The 18,823-nt window shown below is 40.3% G+C and overlaps 1 protein-coding gene and 1 pseudogene across 1 annotated transcript in view; one reads left to right on the top strand and one right to left on the bottom strand.

Annotated features, from left to right (window-relative positions):
- The window catches only part of LOC124613306, a 106,076-nt gene extending 87,489 nt beyond the window's left edge, over positions 1–18,587 (bottom strand). Inside the window, exons 1-2 of the mRNA XM_047142001.1 lie at positions 18,555–18,587; positions 1,574–1,696 (exon numbers count right to left, since the gene is read on the bottom strand). Of these exons, the coding sequence (XP_046997957.1) occupies positions 1,574–1,696; positions 18,555–18,587 (156 nt within the window). The remainder of the gene's footprint in view (positions 1–1,573; positions 1,697–18,554) is intronic.
- Positions 6,156–6,273, top strand: LOC124614236 (annotated as a pseudogene).
- Positions 18,588–18,823: the final 236 nt, after the last annotated feature.

The following is an 18,823-nucleotide window of genomic DNA, read 5'->3' as shown; positions in this document are numbered from 1 at the left end:
ACTGCTACTTATTACAAAGTTATACATTTCTGATACTTAGAGATGCCTAACAAGTAAAATGATTGATTTTTGAAAGTGAAGTCAACCACTGTCCGTTGGTTTTGCACTTTTCATTGCTCTCGCAGGTCTCTTTGGGATGAGGAGAATGAGACATGTGGATAATCTCCCCAGAATATGATACCATACAGCATTACACAATGAAATTGAACACAATAAACAGTAAACAATCTCTCAGCTTTTGCAGCATGCAAGGATGCAGGAGGCATAGCACACTTTATTCACCTTACTATATGTTTCATTTATGTGCATTTACGATTTTAAGATGTTCTGGGTCTGCAGGTCTAAATATCTTGTTGCTGATGTAGAAAATGGAAGATTTTTCAGAGCTATTTATTTTCACATTGGGCATAAATTTCTTGTTTCTCAGATGAAAATTCAGGTAGGTTGTTTTCCTTCTGTTGACTACCACATTATTTCTGGCAAACAAATTACTCAGTTCCCCTGTACCTCCTATTATGGAACAGAATTGGTCCAAGCACTGAACCTTGGGCACACCTTGTGCAACATCTCCATAATCAGAATAGTAAATTTTTGATATTCCCTGGATCTTTGTCTAGCCAAATTTTGCAGTCAATGGCATGAATGACATTTGACACATCTGGGAAGATCCCTCATGTTGAAAATTCAGGTTTGTAAATCTATCAATGAAATTGTGAAGCAAGATTAATTTTTAACATGCTGTCAACAATGAGGTCACTGTAGATTAAGGATAAGCTCGAATATTATAAGGCTGGGGACTTTACTGGTTGTGTCCCTTTCAGAGGAAAAATCTCGTCATTTGTTTTTAATAAATTTGGGGAAATCATGAAAACTTTTTTGAATCTGGATATAACCAGCAATAAATAAATCAACAGTCATATTTTCATCTCTGATTTATTCCAGAGGCAACTGATTTTGGCATTCCATTATGCCACCATCATGTCCTCTGTAGTGACATAGTGGCTGAGCTTATATTGGCAGACAAAATATCATGCAAAAGCGAATCAGTATCCACACAAGCATATGTAACATGACTACAAACTTGTAAACAATCTGTGCTCAGATTGTTTATGAGTGTAGAACCGTTTTACATACGCTGGTATGGATATTGGTTCATTTTTTTTTATATTTTGCCTAGCAATATAAACTTGGCCACTATGTCACCATAGGTGACCTGATGATAGCACAATCGAATGCCAAAACCAGATCCCGCTGGAATAAATCAGAGATGAAAATACAGCTGTTAGTTTATTTATTGCTGGTTAGTGTTATCCTACCATCCCTCCTAGCAAAGACAGATGAAATGAATCTAAATCTGGATGTTCATAAGGGATTTGAGCACATCTCCAAAATATGGGTCCAGTGTCTTCAGCACAGTGTCACTTTGCTCAATTTTGTAATTAGAGAACAATGAGAGGCATATTTCTGGATGATTCAAATATCCAGTACCAACACCCAGCCAGATAAAGAGAGATACATAAATACACTTTTTGCCTAACATTTATAGAAGTCACTGAGAAACATACAAACTTACCAATATCCTTGTAGAAATGCTACATTTCTCAGTTACTTTCTCGCATCTCTTCTGAATGTTTGGAGTTTCACTTTCATAATCTCTGAATCCTATATCTTTCAGGTATTGGTCCAGAGGATGGCCCTATAATAAACAAAATATCTTAAATTAATACTCATCACTTCACTGTATGGCACACAACTAAGTAGCAATTACATATAAGCCAGACTGGAGGGGGGGGGGGGGGGGGGGGGGGAACTACTTCCAATACGATATAGCGAAGAAAGGCACAAGGATGCTCAAACTAATCTTTTAACATAGTGACCGCTGTATTTAATTTTTATAAAAAGGACATATCAATCTAGAAAACTAGTAAATAGTGACACCAATCTATTGGTCATATCAGATTTTTATTTTTACTATTGTTACTTTATTTGTTAAACATATGTTGTTCAGACATAAGCAACAATAACCATTACTAGTCAGATTCATCCATCAATGTGTATACAGAATGTGTCACTTAATACACGTTCTCAATTCTTTTCGACAGGCATTTGATAGGTAATGCAACACTTTTTTTCTCAACCAATTACAGCTGAGAAAATGCAGAATTTGTTTGGGACATTGTGCAATATTCCCACTTCAGCCTCTATAATTCCATGAAATTACGATAGCGGCAGGGCTATACATAGCCTTTAAAATGGTATCTATAATGGAGGTGTCCTCCAAGCTATCACCAACTTTCTCTTGGCAGAAAACCAAAGAATTCATTGGTGCTTTCAGAATGGCTATGGAGATCTGGCAGTGAACAAAAGTACAGTGAGTCACTGGGCCAGGTGTCTATCATCACTGCAACAAAGTCACGAAAACCTGTTTGATCTCCAATGTGCTGGCCAGCCACACACTGTTGTGACTCCTACGGTGTTGGAAAGTGCAGACAGTCTCATTCGAGCTGATCAACATATCACAATCAAACACCTTGCTGCACAACTTGATGTGTCTGTTGGTAGTGCCGACACACTCATCCACCAGTTGGGGTACTCACAGGTGTGTGCCCACTGGGTTCCAAGCCGCCTAACATAGGGTCATAAAGAATGCCAAAGGACCATCTGTGCAGAACTGCTAGGGCATTACAAGACTGATCATGACACTTTTTTGTCAAACATCATCACAAGCTATGAAACATGAGTGCATCGCTTCAGAGGAGAAAAACTGCCAAACATGGAGAGGTGCCACACCAACTCTCCTCCAAAGAAAAAGTTCAAAACCACACCCTTGGGAGGTAAAGTCACAGCGACAGTCTTCTGGAGCTCTGAAGGAGTTATCCTGTTTGATATCCTCCCTCACGGTGCAACAACTAACTCCGAAGTGTATCATGCTTCCCTTAGGAAATTGAAGAAATGATTTCAGTGTGTGTGTGTGTGTGTGTGTGTGTGTGTGTGTGTGTGTGTGTGTCGTTACAAAAATGCAAATGAACTTCTTCTCCATGACAGTGCAAAGTCTCATAAATATCTGCACACCCGAGAGGAGCTCATAAAACTTCAGCGGACTGTTCTTCCTCATCCACCCTACAGCCCAGATCATGCACCTTCCGACTTCCACCTGTTTTGCACAATGAAGGCTGCACCCTGCGGGAAGCAGTACAGGGATAGTGGGGAGGTTATTGATGCAGGAAGATGCTAGCTTGATGTCAATTGGCAAAGTAATACCATGTGGGAATTCAGGGCCCCCCTCAATAAAGTGGCATAAGGTTGGCGCATTGAACAGATACTAGTTCAAAATTAGGGTTTTGTAGCTAAAAGAGTGGGGAATAATATGGTTTATTGTAATCCTGAGTAAAATCAACCTGCTTTCAGAAAAAAATGTGTTGTCACAGAATAAAATGCACATGGCCTAGTTATCATTCTCTCATTTTTATTTTTTGGAGTTCGCATTTTAGTAGCACAGTTCCTGTGCATCACAGTCATGTAGCTTGTTCTCCTGTTATAATGGTCTCACTCTGGTCTTCAATTAGACTCTAATTCTGCTGCTGCACAGCTGCATTTAGTGGAAAATGGATAGGACTGTGTTTGTAGAGTGCAGACGAAGAAGGAAATGGTCATTAGTCAGAAACAAGTAGAAGTTGCACTATCTAGATGACAGGCTTCCGGCTACTGCCCTTGGCTGTGGCAGCTTTGAAACACTTGGAAGTGGCTGCAACACCTCTAGCTGTGCCTTGTATTCAAAAATTCACTGTGATTTTTGCTGGGTGGTTCTCTAATTATGCCTCAGAAACAGATACAAGGTGCAGCCCAGATGGTATCGGAGACAGTGTAAACACTTCATGGATCAGAATTGTGGCTCATTTCTATCACACCACAAGCAAATCAGTTGGATATTCTGGTTACAAGAACTTGCAAATTAAGGTGGTGGTTGTTGCTGTTGTTGTTGTGGTCTTCAGTCCTGAGACTGGTTTGATGCAGCTCTCCATGCTACTCTATCCTGTGCAAACTGCTTCATCTCCCAGTACGTACTGCAGCCTACATCCTTCTGAATCTGCTTAGTGTATTCATTTCTTGGTCTCCCTCTACGATTTTCACCCTCCACACTGCCCTCCAATACTAAATTGGTGATCCCTTGATGCCTCAGAACATGTCCTACCAACTGATCCCTTCTTCTAGTCCAGTTGTACCGCAAACTCCTCTTCTCCCCAATCCTATTCAATACCTCCTCATTAGTTATGTGATCTACCCATCCAATCTTCAGCATTCTTCTGTAGCACCACATTTCAAAAGCTTCTATTCTCTTCTTGTCCAAACTATTTATCGTCTATGTTTCACTTCCATACATGACTACACTCCATACAAATACTTTCGGAAACGACTTCCTGACACTTAAATCTATACTCTATGTTAACAAATTTCTCTTTCTTCAGAAACACTTTCCTTGCCATTGCCAGTCTACATTTTATATCCTCTCTACTTTGACCATCATCAGTTATTTTGCTCCCCAAATAGCAAAACTCCTTCACTACTTTAAGTGTCTCACTTCCTAATCTAATTCCTCAGCATCACCCGACTTAATTCGACTACATTCCATTATCCTCATTTTGCTTTTGTTGATGTTCATCTTATACCCTCCTTTCAAGACACTATCCATTCCGTTCAACTGCTCTTCCAAGTCCTTTGCTGTCTCTGACAGAATTACAATGTCATCAGTGAACCTCAAAGTTTTTATTTCTTCTCCATGGATTTTAATACCTACTCCGAACTTTTCTTTTGTTTCTTTTACTGCTTGCTCAACATACAGATTGAATAACATCGGGGAGAGGCTACAGCCCTGTCTCACTCCCTTCCCAACCACTGCTTCCCTTTCATGCCCCTCAACTCTTATAACTGCCATCTGGTTTCAGTACAAATTGTAAATAGCCTTTCGCTCCCTGTATTTTACCCCTGCCACCTTCAGAATCTGAAAGAGAGTATTCCAGTCAACATTGTCAAAAGCTTTCTCTAAGTCTACAAATGCTAGAAATGTAGGTTTGCCTTTTCTTAATCTAGCTTCTAAGATAAATCGTAGGGTCAGTATTGCCTCATGTGTTCCAATATTTCTACGGAATCCAAACTGATCTTCCCCGAGGTCGGCTTCTAGCTGTTTTTCCACTTGTCTGAAAAGAATTCGCGTTAGTATTTTGCAGCTGTGACTTATTAAATTGATAGCTCGATAATTTTCACATTGTCAACACCTGCTTTCTTTGGTATTGGAATTATTATATTCTTCTTGCAGTCTGAGGGTATTTCGCCTGCCTCATACATTTTGCTCACCAGATAGTAGAGTTTTGTCAGGACTGTTGTCTACTCCTGGGGCCTTGTTTCAACTTAGGTCTTTCAGTGCCCTGTCAAACTCTTCACGCAGTATCATATCTCCCATTTCATCTTCATCTATATCCTCTTCCATTTCCATAATATTGTCCTCAAGTGCATCGCCCTTGTATAGACCCTCTATATACTCCTTCCACCTTTCTGCCTTCCCTTCTTTGCATAGAACTGGGTTTCCATCTGAGCTCTTGATATTCATACAAGTGGTTCTCTTCTCTCCAAAGGTCTCTTTAATTTTCCTGTAGGCAGTATCTATCTTACCACTAGTGAGATAAGCCTCTACATCCTTACATTTGTCCTCTAGCCATCCCTGCTGAGCCATTTTGCACTTCCTGTTGATCTCATTTCTGAGACGTTTGTATTCCTTTTTGCCTGCTTCACTTACTGCTTTTTTGTATTTTCTCCTTTCATCAATTAATTTCAATATTTCTTCTGTTACCCAACGATTTCTACTAGCCCTCATCTTTTTACCTACTTGATCCTCTGTTGCTTTCATTACTTCATCCCTCAAAGCTACCCATTCTTCTTCTACTGTATTTCTTTCCCCCATTCTTTTCAATTGTTCCCTTATGCTCTCCCTGAAACACTGTACAACCTCTAGTTTAGTCAGTTTATCCAGGTCCCATTGCCTTAAATTCCCACGTTTCTACAGTTTTAATCTACAGCTCATAACCAATAGATTGTGGTCAGAGTCCACGTCTGCCCCTTGGAAATGTCTTACAAGGTAAAATCTGGTTCCTAAATCTCTGGGCAACGGCCTTGCCACAGTGGATACACCGGTTCCCGTGAGATCACCGAAGTAAAGCACTGTCGGGCGTGGTCGGCACTTGGATGGGTGACCATCCAGGCTGCCATGCGCTGTTGCCATTTTTCGGGGTGCACTCAGCCTTGTGACGCCAATTGAAGAGCTACTCGACCGAATAGTAGCGGCTTCAGTCAAGAATACTATCTTAAAACCGGGAGAGTGGTATGCTGACCCCATGCCCCTCCTCTCCGCATCCTCCACCGAGGATGACATGGCGGTCGGATGGTCCCAGTAGGCCACTCATGGCCTGAAGACAGAGTGCTTTTCCTAAATCTCTGTCTTACCATTATATAATCTATCTGAAACCTTCCAGTATCTCCAGCCTTCTTCCATGTATACAATATTATTTCATGATTCTTGAACCAAGTGTTAGCTATGATTAAGTTATGCTCTGTGCAAAATTCTTCCAGGCGGCTTCCTCTTTCATTTCTTACCCCCAATCCATATTCACCTACTACGTTTCCTTCTCTACCTTTACCTACTACCGAATTCCAATCACCCATGACTATTAAATTCTCGTCTCCCTTCACTAGCTGAATAATTTCTTTTATTTCATCATAAATTTCTTCAATTTCTTCGTCATCTGCAAAGCTAGTTGGCATATAAACTTGTACTACTGTGGTAGGTGTGGGCTTCGTGTCTATCTTGGCCACAATAATGCGTTCACTATGCTGTTTGCAGTAGCTTACCCATACTCCTATTTTTTATTCATTATTAAACCTACTCCTGCATCACCACTATTTGATTTTGTATTTACAACCCTGTAGTCACCTGACCAGAAGTCTTGTTCCCCCTGCCACCGAACTTCACTAATTCCCACTATATCTAACTTCAACCTATCCATTTCCCTTTTTAAATTTGGTAACCTACCTGCCCGATTAAGGGATCTGACATTCCACGCTCTGATCCGTAGAACGCCAGTTTTCTTTCTCCTGATAATGACATCCTCTTGAGTAGTCCCCGCCCGGAGATCCGAATGGGGGACTATTTTACCTCCAGAATATTTTACCCAAGAGGACGCCATCATCATTTAACCATACAGTAAAGCTGCATGCCCTCGGGAAAAATTACAGCCGTAGCTTCCCCTTGCTTTCAGCCGTTTGCAAGTACCAGCACAGCAAGTCCATTTTGGCTGGTGTTACAAGGCCAGATCAGTCAATCATCCAGACTGTTGCCCCTGTAACTACTGAAAGGCTGCTGCCCCTCTTCAGGAACCACACGTTTGTCTGGCCTCTCAACAGATACCCCTCCATTGATGGCTACTGAGTACAGCTGACAACATGTAATAGGCCATTCAGCACAACTGGATGCTGCCACTCAGAGGCTACCACTGATTCCTTTACATGGCCAGTTGAGTCATCTGAGACAGTAAGCCTTATGCATGGGGTAAAAGCACAGCCTGCAATTTGCAGCATCTAAGCAAGAATTGATCACAAACAATGGTTTGAAGCTCAGTGGAGGGCTTAAACAAGGGGTTCGGACAATAGTGCAACAATCATATGAAGATTTTTTTTTATCTCTGTTATTGAGTGGAGAATAGTAAGACTCCTCTTACTAGGTAGGTGTGATCTACACACACTGCAACTAGTCTGTAAGTGGGATACATCTGATCTTAAAAAAAAGGTTAGACAAACTCCTCCATAGGCCTGTTAATCATATACACTCTGTGATTCAAGAGAGAAGTACAGCAGCCAAACTGAGTGCAGAGGATAACATCCGTCCTTTCAAATCAGAAAGAGAAAATTTTAATATGGCAGTGGTTAAAAGGAAAATTTTTCATTGTAATGCGCAAAATTAGTCTCTCTCAATAATGGTAATAATTCAAACATAGTACGAAGAACAGAAAGATAGCTGGAATCAGAAGTGAATAGCTGTCTGGTTGACAGAAAATATGATAATATTAAATAGGGAAAACACTTCCTAATGTTCAGCAAAATTATATTCATTTGGTCATGAACTGACTTTCGGCTTCTTTTTGCAAAAAACCATCTGTATGATGTAGAATGTGAAATTTTACTTTGTCAAAAAAAAAAAATCACAGGGACAACCTTACAAGAAATCCTGGAAATCAACAAATACATGACACAGAATGCCAGCCTAGTATTAAATGATCAGACTCAATTTCTGTTTTCCTCCTTGTTAAAGTACGATTTAGATACAAACATAGATTCAAACTGTAAAGTCATTTTACTTATTATTTGTTGTATGCACCTCCACATAAAAACTTTCTTTGTCCCGTTTTTAGTTAATGTAATTATTGTAAAATTTTCCTTTGTAAAAAATACGTCATTTTTGTATCTCCTCTACAAATAATACCTATGTAAGTTGCATGTCACGTTTATTTGTATTTGCGACATTCAGTTGTCACCTGAAGATGGCCTAAGAAGCCGAAAGTTGGTTCATAATCAAATAAATATTATTTTGCAGAGCATTAGAAAGTGGTGGTGATAAATGAGTTTAAACAGGACAACTGGATGCATTTGGCGTTTCAGAGAAAACTTGGAGATTATCATACAGAAATTTCACTGTCATATTGTGGTAGTATTGGTAGTATGGAGAGATTTCACATTGCAAGCTTGAGAATGGGATGCTCAAGTGATTAAAAACTGTTCCAGGGTTGGGGATTTGAATGAGATGATTCTGAATATATTTTCAGAAAATTTCTAGCAGTAGCTAGTTAGATACCAGACTTTTCATGACAAAATGTTAGACCTTCTGATAACTAAGAGATCTGAACATTTTGATTCAGTTAAAAAAGGGAAACGTGACAGAAAGACATTATACCATCAATAACTCAAGTTGTTAAAAACCATGGTTAAAAAGAAACAACTTTTTTCTATTTAGCAAATGAAATATGACATGCAGCAGATTGTTAAGAAGTCAATTTCACACCAGTCACATTTGGATAAAAACATTTGGAGTAACAATGAGTAACACTCAAGACCATTGTACAATAAGCATTAGATATGTAAGTGCTCATCAAGACTTTCAGGATGGGAAACACTTCCCTCTATGAAACAATAACTGTGTGAGAAAGCTGCTAAAAAAGCAAACAGATCTTCATCAGAGATTTAAACTACGTAAAACTACTAGTTAAAAACTATTGCTGAATGAAGTTTAAATGAGTGTAAGGTTGGCAATGGGGGACACAATCAATGAATGTGAAAGTACTGATAGGCCCCAAAAAAGAAAGGAAAGAACCTATGAAGTTTTGCTATTATATAAAGTACATAAATGGTTTAAAGTCACCTACACAGTTTTGGAGGAACTGAAAATTGCAGTTCCACCAATTTGCTTTGATCTCCGATGTAACTGTGTCATGTGATCTCACAGTGGCACAGCAGTTTTGAGGGAAGTCAAGTTTGTAAATGGCGCATTATAGTATTTGGTGGCTTACTCACATTGGATGTTTATATTTCATAACTGTTGGTTAGATATGGTAGTGATTCATTTGACATTGTCAGTTGAGTTCGTGAAGTTTTCATTGGAAGAATCTGTGGTAGTTCACTAGTGAACTACTTTGATTTTGCATACTGTGCGTGACAGATCAGTACTTCTGCTTGGTATTATTAGTGCCATAGGTTTCTTACGGTCTGAAGTTTAGCAGTGGTTTTCCTTTTTCGTCAGTAATGGACATGACAGAGAAATTTACGGGCAGATAACAACTTGCTGCAATGAGCAAAGATATGGTATCTATGACCATGTTCCTACAATAATTTGTTGGACTGATTTTGATTGATTTTGGTTTTCAGGTTTATGTGTGTCTTTATGTGTGTGGGGCACGCGCGCGAAGTATTTTTATGTGTTTTTTTTTTTTATTTTGTGTATGGTAAATGTTTATAGTCATTAGTTTATATCAAAACTGGTGATGATGCAAGTTTATACAAATTTCAAGCCTTTTCTTGTTAATTTTTAGTGATTATGCTGGATTGTGGTTGGTATAATGGATACTAGTTTACTGTCATTGCTTGGATCACATTTTTTATATTATTGTGTGAGTTTTGGTTTGCTGTACTTTGGACTTCTGTTTTAGACAGACAAGAAATGCAAAGGAGTGGATAACAGATTTTGTATGTTGGTTTTTGCTAGTGTGGAATTTCATTTTAGATGGCATCTACATCAAGTGAAATTTGCAGTATCTGATTTTGGAGCTGTGAGTAGTTCGTGTTATTGAGGGGTTCGTATGACCTACATATGTCAAGTGAAATTTGTGGTACCAAATTTTTGAGTTGTGCCTGGGTTCCTGGTCTCAAGGGCTTGTTTGAGCTGCATATAGGTGAAGTGAAATTTGTGAAACGGGTTTTTTGCATTGTTAAGGGAATCCTGATTTTGAGAGCTTTGTTTGAGCTATATCAGACATGAGAAATTTACCATTCCAATGGTTTTCAATTTCTGATTGTTTTGAATGTTGAGAATGTTGTGTGGTTCATCTGGGTTAATATTTGCTTTGGAATGGCAGTGTTATTTTTGTCGTCGTATGTTTAGTTTGTCCATGACCAAAACCCCCAACTTACCACAGCTGTCCTGTTAGATTTTATTGCTGGAGTTAAATATTTCGCATGTTATCTATGTTTGTTTCCAGGTGTAATGAGTGGCAGCATGGTTGCTTTATTGCATATGCTTGCAACTGGGGTATCCACTATTATGGGTCAAAGCAGCTGGGTGGAATCACAACTTTCAGTACTTCCACATTTTTTCAGTAACCATTTGGAGGATGAAACATAGAAGACTTAATTAGACTACTGAATTCTATCTTTCACAGCTGTGTAGACCGCCGACATATGTTTGCCTACTTCTATTCATCCTACCAATCACAACACAAATGCAGAAATTACATTTACTGACATGTGCCCATGGAATGGGGAGGGGGGGAGGGAGGGGGGGGGGGGGGAATTAAATCACTTGGCTGAGGAAATGCTCCATTTCTGACACCAGTTTAGCACAGGTCACTGGAGTAATGAAGTGTTCCAAGTGATAGGAAAACAATACAGGAAAGCTCACTTTGAAGGAGGATCATCAGGCATATGTACATACTGTAACTACAGAACAACTTTGTTACTCCATTGTAGAATTATGGAACAAGCTTTATAACCATTGTGGCGACTACAAATGTCTGTATAAAACAACTTGGATTTTCAAACAATCAATGCAGGAAATCCAATTTGTTCTGTTCATCCACAAGATACAAAAAGCAGCAAATAGTGGCACTTCTGTGGATGACATATTTCTTAACTTCAGGAAAACATTCAATACATAGGGTGTCCCAGAAAGAATGGCAAATATTCAAGGTATAACAGAGATGATCATTCCAAGCAAAATTGTCTCCTAAACATGGGATCTAAAATGTATTCTTAAGAGCTATGAGCGCCTGTTCATGTCCAGTACTGTGAAACAAAGCTCTTCTGAAGGACAAGTGCTCACTGCTCTTAAGAAACACATTTTAGAGCCCATCTTTCCCAGACTTTTTTGCTTAAATGATCCTTTCTATCATATACCCGGGTACTGACAAGGCGTCCTGGGACACCCTATATAGTTACCTAGTGAACAAAATATAGGCTTACTGAATATTTGATCTGGTTTGTGACCGGGCTGATGACTCCATAGACCTTCTTTAATACAGGGGAGAGATAGTCAATCTGAAAGTAATTTCAGGCCTGCTGCAAGGATGCATTATATGACTTTTATTGCTCACAATTAACAAACAAATGACCTGGTGGGAACAAAGTATCAGTTTAAAACTAAACATAAGACTGACCTATTTCATGACAATTATTCAACCCTATGTATAAACTTGTTCATTTTCTGATGATAAATGAGAATATCAGAGTTAAAGAAAGTGACAAAAACAGCAACTCCTTCTACAAGGTCATAAAGAAGAGCTCAGTGCAAAAACCAAAAACTTACACTTCTGTGGGAAACTACGGAGTTTACAACAGATGAAACACAGGTCATAAATGACCAGAATTTGTGAAGAAAAGCAATGTGCTTTTCTCCAACATATTCTTCCAAAAGAATGGACTTGGCATGGATTAACAAAATGAAAATGCACTATGTTTCATTCCTTAAGGAATTTGTTGAAAATAACATATCTATCTTTTACACCAATAGCTCAGTTCACAGAAACAATGCAAGGAATACAAACAATCTATATTAAACTTCTTACAAGGCTGTGGCTAAGGCAGTACTCCACAATAATCTTTCTTCCAGGAGGACTATCACTGATTATGCAGAAGATGACTTTCTAGGACGTTTGTAACATAGGAGGGGTCGACAGAAGCGTCCAATCCCAAGCGTCTGCTTTGACCTGTGACTTAAGGGTGTTGTGTGTGACATCATGACGGCGCGGTTTGCGACTGTGGTGTGTTTGTAGATGTCGTCGTGTTGTGGTTTTTTGTGCTATCTGGTGGTATGTTCAGGGTTTTCGTTTGTGTGATGTAATGGGTTCAGTTTGCTTTTGCCCATTATCAAGAATTGTTAGAGTGTCGGCTGTGTTTGTAGTGGAATTCATTTCAGTGAGTTAACGATTTTGTGTGAAGGTTAATTTAGTGTTGTTCGCTGTATGTCATACAGTAATTTTAGTAAAATTGATCGGCTGTTGTTTTTGTTCAGGAATGGATATGACGGATAAAATTAACACTGTGCAGGTCAAGGGAAGTGTTCGATCCCAATGTGTGGCTGTGTATGTTAGTATTGGTATCGGGAGATGTTTTTGAGCTATATACGCCAAGGGAAGTGTTTTATTCTAATTTATGGGATCGGAAGCTGCTGTTGAGCTATATAGATCAAGGGAAGTGTCCGATTCCAGATGATATTGTGTTTAGTGCTATTTGGGGAGTGTTGTGATGTCTGTGTTTTTCGTCATTTTGTGTGTGGGAGGGTGTCTAAATTTGTTTATTTTTAGTTTGCCCCCACCCAAAAACACCCCATTTCCCGCGTTTGTCTCGTTAGTGTCGTTAGGCTTTTTGTGGAAAGTGTGTGTGTTTGTTTTTCGATGTATTTTCGTCCTCATAATGTGTACGTACCGACTTTATATGCGCCATATTGGAATCGTGGTTTATGGTCGTTTCCGCCATATTTGTGACGTCATGGGTCAAAGCAGACGGGCTGGATCGGACGCTTCCGTATTTCCCATAGGAGAACGGTACTTATGGAAGTAAAGCTATGAGGGCAGGTTGGTTGGTTTGTGGGATTGAAGGGACCAGACTACTAGGGCCATCAGTCCCTTTTTCCATGAATTTGAAACATCCACAAAGAATAAGAACAAATAATGGAGATGACAAGAGACGACACAGGACAACAAAGACACAGACAGAGACCAGAAAAAAGGAATTAAAATTGGCTGACCATAGAAATAAAAAAAGGAAAAGCCAACCACTAAGAGACAAATTAAAAACCCCGGTCTAAAATCGTAGGCCAAAGGCCAGACTCAACACAAAAAAAGGACAAACACTTACATCAAGCGATAAAAACCCCCTGCACGAATAAAACTCAAAACTAAATCTGCCATCGAAATGCCATCTGATAAAAGTCCAGGAAGCGTATCAGGCAGCTCAAATGTCTGTCTGAGCAGAGTTAAAAGCGGGCAGTCCAACAAAATGCAGACCACTGTCAAAGTTGACCCGCAGTGAGGTGGTTCCTCGCGGTGCAATAAACAGCTGTGTGTTATCCAGGTGTGGCCAATGCGCAGCTGCTCCTTGATGGCCCGAAGTTTGTTGGGTGAAGGAAAGGTGCGCCACTCTTCACCCAAGGTGCGAAGTACCTTCTGCTGCAAAACTGACCTGAGGTCACTGTACGAAAGGCCAATCTCCAAGGCTGGTGCACCAACAGCCTGTTTGGCCAGCGTGTCAACACATTCATTTCCCGGGATGCCGACATGACCCAGGGGCCACACAAAGACCACAGAGCGGCCACAACGGGCAAGAGTATGGAGGGACTCCTGGATAGCCATCACCAGATAAGAGTGAGGGAAACACTGGTCGATAGCTCGTAAACTGCTCAGGGAGTCACTACAGATAACAAAGGACTCACGTGAGCAGGGAAAGTCTTGAGTCATGTCTGAATAGCTCAGTCAGTAAAGCAATTTCCTGGGAATGTCCAGCACACACTTTTAATCTACCAGTAAGTTTCAAATCAGTGGGTAAAATTAGTGGAGGAGACAAAGAAGATCCAAAACACGCAATGGGTTTCAGGCTATGTTCATGAAATAGCGAGAGCAAGAAGGGCACTGAGATGCTAGTTCAACTCCTGCTGCACACGTCCCAAGTTAGGTGCAGTGTGAGAAATCGTGTTATAGTAGGAATCAAGTAACCTACTTCATGTAGGAAACTTACAGCTAAAGGAATGAACATGACCGAAAAATCATTGTTCATACTGAGGTTTGCTGAGAGTCGTTCTCCCTGCATACCATTCCCGAGTCCAGCACAAAAGGAGAAGGAATGACTGTGATACATACGTAGCTTTTACCAACGTGAGGCACAATAAGATTGCTTTTAGATCATCATCATCATCATCATCATCATCATCATCATCATCATCATCATCATCATCATCAAAGACTGATTATGCCTTTCAGCGTTCAGTCTGGAGCATAGCCCCCCTTATAAAATTCCTCCATGACCCCCTATTCACTGCTAACATTGGTGTCTCTTCTGATGTTAAGCCTATTACTTCAAAATCATTCTTAACCGAATCCAGGTACCTTCTCCTTGGTCTGCCCCGACTCCTCCTACCCTCTACTGCTGAAACCATGAGTCTCTTGGGTAACCTTGCTTCTTCCATGCGTGTAACATGACCCCACCATCTAAGCCTGTTCGCCCTGACCGCTACATCTATAGACTTCATTCACAGTTTTTCTTTGATTTCCTCATTGTGGACACCCTCCTGCCATTGTTCCCATCTACTAGTACCTGCAATCATCCTAGCTACTTTCATATCCGTAACCTCAACCTTGTTGATAAGGTAACCTGAATCCACCCAGCTTTCGCTCCCATACAACAAAGTTGGTCGAAAGATTGAACGGTGCACAGATAACTTAGTCTTGGTACTGACTTCCTTCTTGCAGAAGAGAGTAGATCGTAGCTGAGCACTCACTGCATTAACTTTGCTACACCTCGCTTCCAGTTCTTTCACTATGTTGCCATCCTGTGAGAATATGCATCCTAAGTACTTGAAACCGTCCACCTGTTCTAACTTTGTTCCTCCTATTTGACACACAACCGGTTTATATTTATTTCCCACTGACATTACTTTCGTTTTGGAGATGCTAATCTTCATACCATAGTCCTTACATTTCTGATCTAGCTCTGAAATATTACTTTGCAAACTTTCAATCAAATCTGCCATCACAACTAAGTAATCCGCATATGCAAGACTGCTTATTTTGTGTTCACATATCTTAATCTCACCCAGCCAGTCTATTGTTTTCAACATATGATCCATAAATAATATGAACAACAGTGGAGACAGGTTGCAGCCTTGTCTTACCCCTGAAACTACTCTGAACCATGAACTCAATTTACCGTCAACTCTAACTGCTGCCTGACTATCCATGTAAAGACCTTTAATTGCTTGCAAAGGTTTGCCTCCTATTCCATAATCTCGTAGAACAGACAATAACTTCCTCCTAGGAACCCGGTCATATGCCTTTTCTAGATCTATAAAGCATAGATACAATTTCCTGTTCCACTCGTAACACTTCTCCATTATTTGCCGTTAGCTAAAGATCTGGTCCTGACAACCTCTAAGAGGCCTAAACCCACACTGATTTTCATCCAATTGGTCCTCAACTAATACTCGCACTTTCCTTTCAACAACACCTGAGATAATTTTACCCACAACGCTGATTAAAGAGATCTCTCTGTAGTTGTTACAATCTTTTCTGTTTCCATGTTTAAAGACCGGTGTGATTACTGCTTTTTTCCAGTCTGATGGAACCTGTCCCAACTCCCAGGCCATTTCAATTATCCTGTATAGCCATTTAAGACCTGACATTCCACTGTATTTGATGAGTTCCGACTTAATTTCATCCACCCCAGCTGCTTTATTGCACTGCAATCTATTGACCATTTTCTCCACTTCCTCAAATGTGATCCTACGTATTTCCATCATCATTCTTATCCCATTCTACCTCGAAATCTGAAACATTACTGATTGCATTTTCACCTACATTGAGCAACTCTTCAAAATATTCCCTCTATCTGCCCAAGGCATCCACAGGATTCACCAACAGTTTTCCTGACCTGTCCAAAATACTTGTCATTTCCTTCTTACCTCCCTTTCGAAGACTGCTAGTTACACTCCAGAATGGTTTTCCAGCAGCTTGACCCAAAGTCTCCAACCTGCTTCCAAAGTCATCCCAAGATTTCTTCTTGGATGCTGCAATTATCTGTTTGGCTTTGTTTCTTTCTTCAACATAACTTTCTCTGTCTACCGGAGTTCTAGTATGTAGCCATTTTTGATACGCCCTCTTTTTCCTTTTACAGGCTGCCTTGACTGTGTCACTCCACCAAGCTGTTTGCTTCATCCTACTTTTACACACTACTGTTCCAAGACATTCTTTAGCCACTTCTAGTACTGTGTCCCTGTACTTTGTCCATTCCTTTTCCAGTGACTGTAATTGACTACATTCAACTAACTGGTACCTTTCTGAGATCGCTGTTATGTACTTGTGCCTGATTTCCTTATCCTGAAGTTTCTCCACTCTTATCCTCCTACATATGGACCTGACCTCCTGCACTTTCGGCCTCACAATCCCAATTTCACTGCAGATTAAATAATGATCAGTGTCATCAAAGAATCCCCTGAATACACGTGTGTCCCTCACAGCCTTCCTGAATTCCTGATCTGTTATTATATAGTCAATGACAGATCTGGTTCCCCTGCCTTCCCAAGTATACCGGTGAATGTTCTTATGTTTAAAAAAGGAGTTTGTGATTACTAAGCCCATAATGGCACAGAAATCCAAGAGTTGTTTCCCGTTCCTGTTGGCCTCCATATCCTCTCCAAATTTACCCATAACCTTTTCAAACCCTTCTGTTCGATTTCCAATCCTGGCGTTAAAATCACCCATGAGCAGAACACTGTCCTTGTCCTTTACTCTAATAACTACATCACTGAGTGACTCATAAAAACTATCCATCTTATCTTGATCTGTCCCTTCACAATGCGAATATACTGACACAATCCTAATTTTCTTGCTAGACACTGTCAAATCTATCCACATCGGTCGTTCGTTTACATACCTTATTGCAACTACGCTGGGTTCCATTTCTTTCCTGATGTAAAGCCCTACACCCCATTGTGCTATTCCTGCTTTGACTCCTGACAGGTAGACCCTGTATTCTCCCCCTTCCTCTTCTTTCTCACCCCTTACCCGAATGTCACTAACAGCTAAAACGTCCAGTCCCATCTTACTTGCAGCCTCTGCCAGCTCTACCTTCTTCCCAGAGTAGCCCCCATTGATATTAATAGCTCCCCATCTCATTACTATTTGTTTGCCAAGTCGTATCTTAGGAGTCCCTGGTTTGTCAGTTAGAGGTAGGACTCCATCACCTCCAAAGGTCCGAGGCATTTTGCTCTGATTGTTGCCAGCATCATATTTAAAGTACCATGGAAGCAGGTTGCTAGCCTTACTTGCCCCGAGTCCCATTGGGTTTTACCCCTAACGGCTGAGGGACTAACCGGTGGATTTGGTAGTCTTTGCCGTATGAATATGTCCGAGATGCCCTGCCTTATTCCAAAGTAACTGGTATCCCAACCGTCGGGACCACTTACTTGGCCACTCATACATTGCCCGTGGTTCATGAACAGAATTGTAAATTTGAATGGTCCCACAATTTTCATGATTCCCATCTCCTCATAGCGGCAATGCTGAACATCAACTTGAAAAATAAAGCTGCTAACAAACTTACGTCCTGTGGGTGATTGAGAGCAGATCCTGAGTTATTAGACGAGTTGTTGTCCTAACTAAAAGTACTTATATTCCTCCACGGCTTTTCCATTACCACACGTACTAAAATGTTTTATTTTATTTTATGACGCTGCAACAAACTGATGAAATACACATTACATACGAAGGCGAGGCACCACGCCACTCTAATCATAACACTCTGATGATGACACGTCTTATACCGGTGTGATGAATGGTCAAGGGATGAATAAATAAGTGTACTTCTTCGACAGTTGGTAAATATAAATTTATATGTAAAGATATTAGTATCAATTTGTAAATATATGCAATTAATTCCCGAGTACGTGACAGTACATAACAAATGTCATACTGCGTTAACACAGCATAAATACATCTTCGGCGTTACAGATACGCGGCACTGCACCGTAACTATACCTCAAATATCACCTCCTCGTCTTCATCATCCATCGCTTCCGTGACATTTGCACGACAACCATGCCGTAAACAGTGTAAATAAATACATTGGCAAAGATCCTACATAGCAAAGATTCTAAACTCATCTTTCAAACCACAGTCTCAAAGATCATGTCTACGGACGAAGTTTCGCCGAAGATTGCACTTTGAAACAAGCCTCTAGCGACAGCAAAACACGGGAAGTGACGTAGTTCACATAAGTTTCGCCGAAGAGCGATTCTTGCTATAAA

Source organism: Schistocerca americana, chromosome 4, assembly GCF_021461395.2.
Source record: "Schistocerca americana isolate TAMUIC-IGC-003095 chromosome 4, iqSchAmer2.1, whole genome shotgun sequence".
NCBI classification, from domain to species: Eukaryota; Metazoa; Arthropoda; class Insecta; order Orthoptera; family Acrididae; genus Schistocerca; species Schistocerca americana.
Note: the sequence above shows the minus strand (reverse complement) of the source record. Positions and strands in the feature narration are given on the sequence as shown.